The sequence below is a fragment of the Pleurodeles waltl genome, chromosome 1_2, assembly GCF_031143425.1.
Source record: "Pleurodeles waltl isolate 20211129_DDA chromosome 1_2, aPleWal1.hap1.20221129, whole genome shotgun sequence".
In the NCBI taxonomy this organism is placed as follows: Eukaryota; Metazoa; Chordata; class Amphibia; order Caudata; family Salamandridae; genus Pleurodeles; species Pleurodeles waltl.
Genome location: NC_090437.1, coordinates 337,011,549 through 337,020,015, shown reverse-complemented (window position 1 = coordinate 337,020,015; position 8,467 = coordinate 337,011,549). Strand labels below are relative to the sequence as shown.

Sequence of the window (8,467 nt, the reverse complement as noted above, 5' to 3'; positions counted from 1 at the left end):
GCATCCATTTAATATATTGTGTAACTTCAGCACACCCACCGTCCACATTTTGCCTCGACGGCAGGTAGTCACCCTAGCCTCCAATGAGGCATCCTCCTACTGCAATTGACAGTCTCTGGGCTGTGTACGATTGACTGCTCTTTACCTTTGCGTCCCCGTTCTAGACAATCTTACAAGTGCTGTCCTTGCCTTTGCCAGTTTTCATGATCTACATGTCGCTTTCAGTCTCTGTGGTGCCCAGAGTGTTATGACCTCTTAATGTCCAAATGCATCCACTGCCTTGTGTGCCTGTGACACCCATCAGCTCTCGCACAAGGTCCCAGGGAATCGGTCCTCTGACCTGGGTCCCTGCTTACCTTCCATTACAAGGGCCCCACAAAATGAACAAATCCAATGCTGCACATACCCTTAGGAATGCCCATTAACAAGGATTCTTAATAGTGAAAAACAAATGTGCTTGAATTACTGCAACATGAGGGCATCGTTTAAAGACGGGAGGATAAAAAAAAAAAAAAAAAGCATTGAAAAAAAAAAAAAGATAGCACTGAAATGCACGTTTTAGCCAGAAGTGAGCAGGTAAAACACCATTTACTGTACTAGCAAAGCAATGGGTGAAGCAGACTCAACCACTGCCACAAGCTTTACACTGTGGTGGGTGGACTAAACAGGTGAACATGACAAAGGATGAATAGGGCAGACAAAAACCAAACTCCATATGTCTATACATAGATTACATAAAAATAAAAACACGAAACTAAATCTCTCAACGGAGACCTAAACAACATAGCCTGCTTATTCACCAAAGGCACATACCCGATGCCCACCTACAGCCAAGCAACACTATCCCCCAGAAACTAACATAATAGGTTCTAGCTGCTCCACTGCCAAGTAATTCATCTCCAAACCGTATACCCGGCAATATGTGTCCTAATCAAATAGGAAATCACAAAACAAATGCAAGCTCAATAGGCCACTGGCTCCAATTAACCAAAAGGGTCCACAGATTCCAAAAGTGATTTGAGACCACAATAGTGTTAGGAATGCTCCGCACAAATGCTGTTACCATAAACTCAATTGCCATTTTTCGGTACCAGTACCGATTAAGATAAAAGAAAAATCGTACTTGCGATAGGATTAGTGCTTGAGAGCGATGGCAATATACTGAAAACTGTACCAGCCCAGCTATGCAGGTCTTAAGTGATCAAGCTTGGCACCGTACTAAAATTCATAATACAAATATTGAAACCACTTGTCAGAATTATAGCACCATTACCAATCATTCACCAGGAAACTTTTCTATATAAAGCAGTTACTAATTGGCGTTTTGTTTGCAATTCTGGGTACTGTCAAGATCACGGCCAAGTTGATTTATTTTGAAGGGTGTGGTTTGTCAAGCAACACTGGGAAGAATAGTATAAGGGCCATGAGCAATTGTGCCTTTAACCCTTTACATGGTAGGCCACTGATTGTGCAGCGTGGCGGTCAGTGCTGCTGTAGCCCTCAATATTTATCAGCCGGGACAGCGTTCTCAGCTTATCTTTAGGGCTGTAGTGTACCACTCAAGCGTTGTGATTTGTGCCCTTCTGCAAGGCCGTAGATTGTGATTTTATTTTTTATTTTATTTTTTTAAATAGGACATCTAGGCTGGTCTCCAACCTCCAATTTGAGTTCGGGTCCTGTTGGTCTGCTTGCACTGAAACAATTTTCCTTGATTGTCTTGCTTCTAATGAGACTTTTGCACAGTAGCTAAAAGAGTGCCCAGCCTTCTTGGAAGAAATGTTGCCATATTCTATCACTATCTATCTATCTTCAAAACTAGACTAGCAAAGTGAGCGTTTGTGAAAAACCGTTTATGGTTAGTAGAGGCGTAGATTGTGGTGGTCTCTGCTCTGCCTGGCGTGCTTAATATTAGCCATGTCACCCCAACACTTACAATCCAAGCACGGGCCAACAAATGGTTTCAGGCATTTACAAGCGTGAGGAGGCACATACTAAACCCGTTAGGTTTCACGGGTGAGACTGGAGGGTTGGTTAAATCCAATCATCCCTCGATAACCAGTTATAAGAATGCACACCGAGTCATTCTATCATAACTTTATAGGTGTGCCATCCACTGCCTCCCACCCCTGCTAACTCTCAAGGACTTTTGAGCAAACATGACACAAAGCTCACTGGAGACAGTTATGATGCTAGAAGTGTTTATTAGTAGAAATGCAATACACGTTGCCACAGTATGAAATCTTTTGCAACCAAGTAGGATTTAGATCACCCTAGCACTGGACTACAGAAGAATGTTCACCAGAAACTTGTGCAATACGAAAAGTGCCCAATAAAGACCAGTGACTGGTAAGATCAGTCCTTTACCTTCAATGTAAACAATTAAAGCTACAACTAAAGTGCACTATGCAAGCTTGTGAGCATTTAGCCTTTCATGTTCAACTTATCCATCACAACTGGATTAAACCATGCTGCACAGGAGGCAGAGAACTGGTCATAAATATACAGATTTGAGTGCTGCAGTGTATATTCTACAACCTAACTTCTGCATGCATGCTGGCTATCTGTCTCATCCTGATCCTCAGTATGTGGAGAACCACCCAACTGTGGATAAAACGGACCCACCAACCAGTTGAGTGGCGTGTTGTTAACAACATAGTCCACCATATTATCCAGGGAACCCTTCATTTTGTCCAATTGTCCTTTAGTAGTGCCAAGAACGTGGTCGGAGATCTCTCTTACAGAGGAGACTAAGTGGAAGTTCTGGTACAAATCACCAGCCATTGTACTCATGTGGTGAGCCTGTTCCTGGATGTTGTGGGGCAGGCCGTGTATACTGGACACCAGAGTGATGCAGGTGGTCTGAAGATGTTTTGTAAGGTTACGAGCAATCGCCAGGGTGCGAAATTCAACATCCTACGGAGGAACAAAAAAAAAAAAGTGATTACTTGAACTGACAGCAAGGCTACCAGGCAATACGTTTTCAGAACGGACACGCAGCCTATACAAGTAATTTAAGCACAGCAATCAGGCCAAAGCAACGTCGTAAGTGATGCTAAAAGAAGTTGAAATCTTAAAGGCATCTGCAGAACTAAAAGGTCACTGCATTTGGTTATATGGTTGCAGCAGGCATCCACACAAGCTTTAATCACCACATTTCTGCTTTAGTTTTCTTAAACACTAGGCAGTAATCTGGAAAAATGTATGTCAGACAAATCCAAATCTACCTCTGTGCTGTTACATTCCTCGCCAGCGTTTTGGCCCGTGCTTTTGCTCCATTCCAACCAAGACTGGTAAAGCTTTTCTTGAGCATCATGCAGCTTCTGGTTGGCACTATCCATGTTCTTCCGTGCGTATTCCATCTAAAAGAAGAAACAAAGTGTTGATGCCGAATCAGTTAAGTAGCTAACAGATAACCAGTAATAAACTAACCTGAGTGCATTTAATCATATGTACTACTGCAACAGCACAGAAATCCCCTTAATAGGAGTCAGGTTTACTCTATTATGAATGCTATTAATCCAAACAGGTCAGATTAACAAGGAAACCGCAACAGGCATTAAATGCTGCAAATGTTTAACACACTGCCAATCCCACTGATATTGAGCAGAAGTGGTAGATAAAATATATATATATATATATATTTTAAGTACAAACTCATCTCCCAACAGCAGACACAAGTACACATCTACAGGATGGATTAAGAGCAGTGACCATTCTTTTCTTACCAGGGCAACTGCATGGTGTAGATGAGAAATCGCTTCGTGACTCCTGGATTTTGCATCCCTCAGCCGGGCTATGGCTTGCTGGTAGGCACGCTTCTGAACTTTTCTAGACAAAGATCCTATTCGATTATAGTAGTTTGGCTTCGGAGCCCCATCTTCAAAGCCTTGTACACATGCAGCTTCGGCAGCTGCAAAACAAAAACAAAAACCAAACTATTTAGTTCAATTGGCACCTCAACCTGCCACCACCGCCCCCACCCACAACCAACCAGATCTAAAATATTCCACACTTTTGCATTAAGTGAAAAATTGATTTCCAACTATTCCAGCATCCCTTACTAACTGGGAAGGAAAACTAGGTATCTGCCCCTCCAGCTCCTCTCAGTGAAGCTGAGTGTAGCATAGCACGATTAGGAAACGAACACTAGCTTCATATCCCCTTAATAAAAAATACTCAGACTATTGTTAACTTGACCAAGTTCTGTGAAGTGTTGGCAGAGTCATTTTTAGAAGTGTCTTAATTACGGTCTGCGTTAATAACGCAAGGTGAACCATACGGCAGGTACTTCACAGGGTCATCTTAGCTGCAGCCATATCCCACATTTTTCCACCTAGGACCAGAAATTACAAACTGCAAGCTACACAGCTTTCAGTAATAGCCACATGAAAACACCATTAACTTACTACAGTTGGAACATGGAAAATGCAGGTTGTCATTTAATGCAGGAGATTTTAACATGGCTCCTAAAACGCGAGACTCAAGATGTACAAGTTTATACACACTATTTAACATGTACCTAGTTACCACAGGGCAGCTTGCAAAGTGTAATGCACAGCTCTACGAGGACTCCACCACTCAAGGTCTATAGTTAAACATCAGTTTTTCTTAAAGCAATGGTACGCCCAGCAGTGTAAGGTAGACCTCTGGGAGAAGAGTTGGGTAGGGGGAGATTGAACACGCCAAGGCCTCCATTTTGCAGAGAGCCTACAATACTATGCTGCTGGGTGGCACCCTAGGAGCTTCAGATTAAGGAAACGTCTTGCTGCACACACGTCTGGGATTGTAACTGGAGTGACGGGAAACCATGGATTATGCTGCCACAAAGGAGTGGGGGTTCAATTAAGATCACTTAACGTGGGCTTGCAGAGGTGATTTGTGGCTTCTTATAGATCGGCAGAAGGAGCAGAGGACAAGCTTGAATGATCTTCAGGGACCGGAGGTATGCTTTAAGAACCAATAGATTGTCTCTGGGATCTGGAATACTGACAGGGCGGCACCAAAGGTGTTAGGGCGAGCAGAGGACTGGTAGGTTGACATAAGAGACAAGAGCAAGTTGAGGACCAGGAAGACTGAGGCCCAGCAGAGAGTTTATCAATTAAGCACTGGCACATTAGTAAGACCAGCAGACTATTTAGATCAGGAGTAGTCTATGCGTCAAGATATTTCTCCCAGATTAACTGTGGCAGTGAGTACTAGCCGAGGGCCCCATGAGATCATATAGATTTCCTGTGATGGTAAGGTGAGCAGCAGCCAGCGTTAAGGATCTATAGCCATCCAATGCCCTGCCCATTAGGGCCTTTATTACTACAAACAGGATAGGAAACAAGTTCGTTAAATACCAGCAATACAGCCTACTTATAATAAAAAAAAAGTTAAGGCAGACTAATCAAAGACATTCAGTTGTACTTACCCAACTCTTCCTCAGTCAGGGGGAGAAACTGATCTATTAGAGTCTCCGATTTGGTGAGTGCTGTGTCCACACCATTATTCACGATTTGCACCACATGGCTGCCCAGCACAGTGTTAATACTGCCATGTACAACAGCCTTGGTCATTTCCACACTCTCATGAACAGCTTCTTTGGTCTTGTCAACCACTCCAGTCATTGTATGAGCCATAGTATCTTTGGCACCAGTTACTGTAATGGATAAAGCTTCTTTGGCACCAACCACCATATCGGAAGCTATGGACACAATCTATTGAAAATTAGAACAGCATAAATTTACAAAAAAGGAAAGATCCCATTCAAAGTACAGATTAAGCATGAAATGAATTTGCATATGAAAGGCAAATGCACTCAATTACAACATTGAGGACAGTAAGGACGAAAATAACCAAAGCTGTACAGCATGGAAGTTTAGTATCCAAAGCTAAATTGCAGAGGTTCAGTACAGACCCAGATAACTTCTGTAGGTCGTGCACAGTCAAAACTGTTAACCATACATATCTACAATAATGCATCTCTATTGAAGCTATTACCTTGTCTGACGGCTGATAAAGTATTGGTAGTTTCTCTTCAATTTTATCCAGACCCATGCATGCATAGTTGTTCGCAAACGCAACTGAAAAAATAAATGTTGAAATTTGATGCAGTGTAAATCACTCCGTGTATACAGTCTCAATATACCCTCTGTTACATGCAACCGCCAGCCTCTACTCAAATTATTAAGATTGAGGATGGTACGTGAGTGGGAATTTTTCTGATCTCACCGATATGAGAACTTAAGATTCAGAGGAACTAAATCTTTCCAATTTTAATGATTTAGTAACTTTCTACCACTCAGTTAATGCTGAGCTAACTAACGCTTATGGACTCAAACCATTCCCACCAACCAAGTTATTCCCCTTAAATACCGCAATCCAGGTATAAACGAAGGCTTAAAGTTAAGGCTTCACTAACGCACTTCACTCAGTCAAGCCGACACCTCAACCTAGCCAGTCTGCTACTAGAAACGAGCAGGGTATTCCCAAAAAAAAAAAAAAAAAAAAAAAAGTAAAAAATGTCAACTTTATAGCATCATGAATTACATTGGCTACATTTTAACAACTTTAAATTATTGATGGCAAGAGGAATATTGATGGCCGTGTTACACCCATCTCTTAAGTATATGATCGCTACTTAAAGCGAGACACACACCCCCCCACCTAATCAACATTAAATTTAACTTACTTTGAGGCTCCATCTTTTGGAGTATTGGTTTGGCGCTGGTGATGGCCACACTAGTGACGGTCAATACTCCCTTTTCTGCCACTTCACAGACAGACCTCAGGTAGGGATGGTTCTCCTTCGTGTTGGCGTAGACAGAGAAAACCATGCCATAGGTGGAGCTAATAAGGGGGAGGCTGATCACGCGTGAGACCACATTCTGTTTAAGAAGTAAACACTTATTGTCATTTGAGGAAAACAAATAAAAATCGCGAGCTTCACAGGATATATAAAATAAGCTCATTCACAAAAGACCGCACAGAAATTACCTGTGGATGCTCAACTGCTACCGAAGACATCGTGGTCTGGAAAATCCTACTGGACAGATGGGAATTATTAAAGTAAGAAGAAGAATGACAAAGTAATAAATTCAACTACTACTGAATACAAAAAACATTAGCAAAGGAACGTAAGAAACCAGGCAACAACAAAACGAAAAAAACACGCCCTTGGGTCACTGCAAAATATTCTACTCGGTTAAAATGAATTATTCAGAACAAGGATCTTCCACATCTGATCACAGAACAGAGCAAGAAAATATATTGGAGCGGCGTGAAACAACGCAACACCCTTACGAGAAAGCGCCCAGCTTCGAAAATTAAGGCGTACAGCAAAATTTAAAGCCGAAGTTTACTACTTAAACTGATTTTAAAGAAGTCACATTTTCAACATACGCCAGTAAAACAGCGCTTTCGTGATATGTTACGTTTTCTATAACTACATATGTGCCAAGCAGCTTTAGGTTTAGCCCCTCATCCCTCAATCATTTTCTAAAGGAGCACAAGCCCCTCGCCAACAGCATATACGCTTTACACTATCTGACCGAAGATCGAAAACCGCTGGAAATCAAGACCAAGAAACCATGTGGAGACCTTTGACACTCCACATACACCTGAAAAACCCATAGCAGGCAACTACTATCTGCATATAGTTAACGATCGCACCCACCACCTCCCAGCAGAAGAAAAAAAAAAAGAGAAAGGGCGACAGCGTATACATTAGAAAGAAAAAAAAATCACTTTCTGAAGAAGACGAAGTTCACACACTCACAATATGTAACCAGCAGATATATAGAACTGCAGACTTTCGAAACCAACAACTAACCTTACCGACAGCACAAACACGGAACAAAGTTCTGCTGGAGAGTACGCTGCGCGACCGCTATTTATGATCCCGTGCTTCTCGCGAGACTTCTACTCAAGTACAACCCACTCTGTGACAGTGCATGGCGTCACTGTAGCCGGTGTTTGAGTGCAACTTCTCGCCTCGCGCCTCCTCCGGGAATTCCCACCCACGGAAGCCCCTCCTCCCCTCACAAAGCGTCAAACTGTTTAATATGCTGTTGCGTTAAACCGCAGAAAGCTGGGTCGAAAGGGAGTTACCTTTATTATGCACATGTGGTAGTGCTGACCCCTGGATTTATGACGCAGTTTACAAGTAGCTGGCATTTTCAGGACCTGCCATAGTTAAAAGGTTTGCGTGCTGTCGTAATCATGCAGCTCTGAGTTGAACAAAATATTTTCTAACTTTGTGACAAGAATTTTCGATTCTATTAACCACTTGTGTGCTGAGGACGGAACTTGGCCATGGTGGGTGTGTGTGGAGGACAGGGGAAACGCTGTCGCTTTCCCTTGTGGGCTGCCCCTTTAACCCCCAACAGATATGGCAGCAGAAGTGCTTCGGACCACCCATGTCCGCAGTCTGATGACCGCACGCAGTGCCAACATCATCAAATGTAGTCACCGAGGCGCTGGAAGC

General features: G+C 42.7%; 1 protein-coding gene across 4 annotated transcripts; it reads right to left on the bottom strand.

The window, feature by feature from the left end:
• Positions 1-2,181: 2,181 nt before the first annotated feature.
• LOC138300236 (perilipin-2-like) lies at positions 2,182-7,899 on the bottom strand. 4 transcript variants are annotated; one of them, XM_069239321.1, is made up of 8 exons: positions 7,814-7,899; positions 6,979-7,024; positions 6,674-6,869; positions 5,983-6,065; positions 5,414-5,699; positions 3,726-3,910; positions 3,225-3,359; positions 2,182-2,913 (listed from the first exon to the last, which is right to left on the bottom strand). In XM_069239321.1, exons 2-8 carry the CDS (start codon positions 7,006-7,008, stop codon positions 2,536-2,538), a joined length of 1,293 nt encoding a protein of 430 aa, XP_069095422.1. In that variant the 5' UTR covers positions 7,009-7,024; positions 7,814-7,899; the 3' UTR covers positions 2,182-2,535. The 4 variants fall into 4 exon arrangements, with proteins under 4 accessions (XP_069095422.1, XP_069095430.1, XP_069095440.1 ...); XM_069239329.1 differs by having other exon boundaries at positions 7,819-7,895; XM_069239339.1 differs by having other exon boundaries at positions 6,979-7,027; positions 7,819-7,891.
• Positions 7,900-8,467: the final 568 nt, after the last annotated feature.

Coding starts and splice junctions, on each gene's coding strand:
- LOC138300236 (XM_069239321.1), bottom strand. CDS start 7,008: ATGTCTTCGGTAGCAGTTGAGCATCCACAG. Junction 5,700..5,982: donor TTTATCAGCCGTCAGACAAG/GTAATAGCTTCA, acceptor AATTTTCAATAG/ATTGTGTCCATAGCTTCCGA. Junction 2,914..3,224: donor AGGAATGTAACAGCACAGAG/GTAGATTTGGAT, acceptor GTTCCTCCGTAG/GATGTTGAATTTCGCACCCT.